The sequence below is a fragment of the Cystoisospora suis genome (assembly GCF_002600585.1).
Source record: "Cystoisospora suis strain Wien I chromosome Unknown contig_33, whole genome shotgun sequence".
Taxonomy (NCBI): domain Eukaryota; phylum Apicomplexa; class Conoidasida; order Eucoccidiorida; family Sarcocystidae; genus Cystoisospora; species Cystoisospora suis.
In genome coordinates this window covers 5,639-5,887 of record NW_027152835.1, presented here as the reverse complement: position 1 = coordinate 5,887, position 249 = coordinate 5,639, and the positions used below count along the sequence as shown (strand labels likewise).

General features: G+C 40.6%; 1 protein-coding gene across 1 annotated transcript in view; it reads right to left on the bottom strand.

Moving 5' to 3' along the window:
* Window positions 1-165: 165 nt before the first annotated feature.
* Window positions 166-249, bottom strand: part of CSUI_000088 (ribosomal protein) — a gene marked incomplete at its 3' end in the record, with an annotated part of 3,457 nt that continues 3,373 nt past the window's right edge. The window contains exon 1 of the mRNA XM_068060322.1: window positions 166-249. This exon is cut by the window's right edge and continues 3,373 nt beyond it. Coding sequence (XP_067927702.1) covers window positions 166-249 — 84 coding nt within the window.

Below are 249 nucleotides of genomic sequence, written 5' to 3'. Positions count from 1 at the left end.
GAGAGAGAGAAAGATGAAGAAAGTTGGGGTGGTATCTATCTCTATTTGTGTGTGTCTATATCCACTTGACTCTGTCCCCCTTTCTCCCCTATGTAAGACAAGTAACAAGAGTTAAGCGACGAGTACCTCTCCGAATATAAGACGAAGAGAGAATTTATACTCACCGTTCTGTTGCATAAAAGAGGAAAGGTGATTCCTGTGTATACGAATAGAAATCTGTCTCCTTTTCTTCCTCTCTATCTTCTCTCT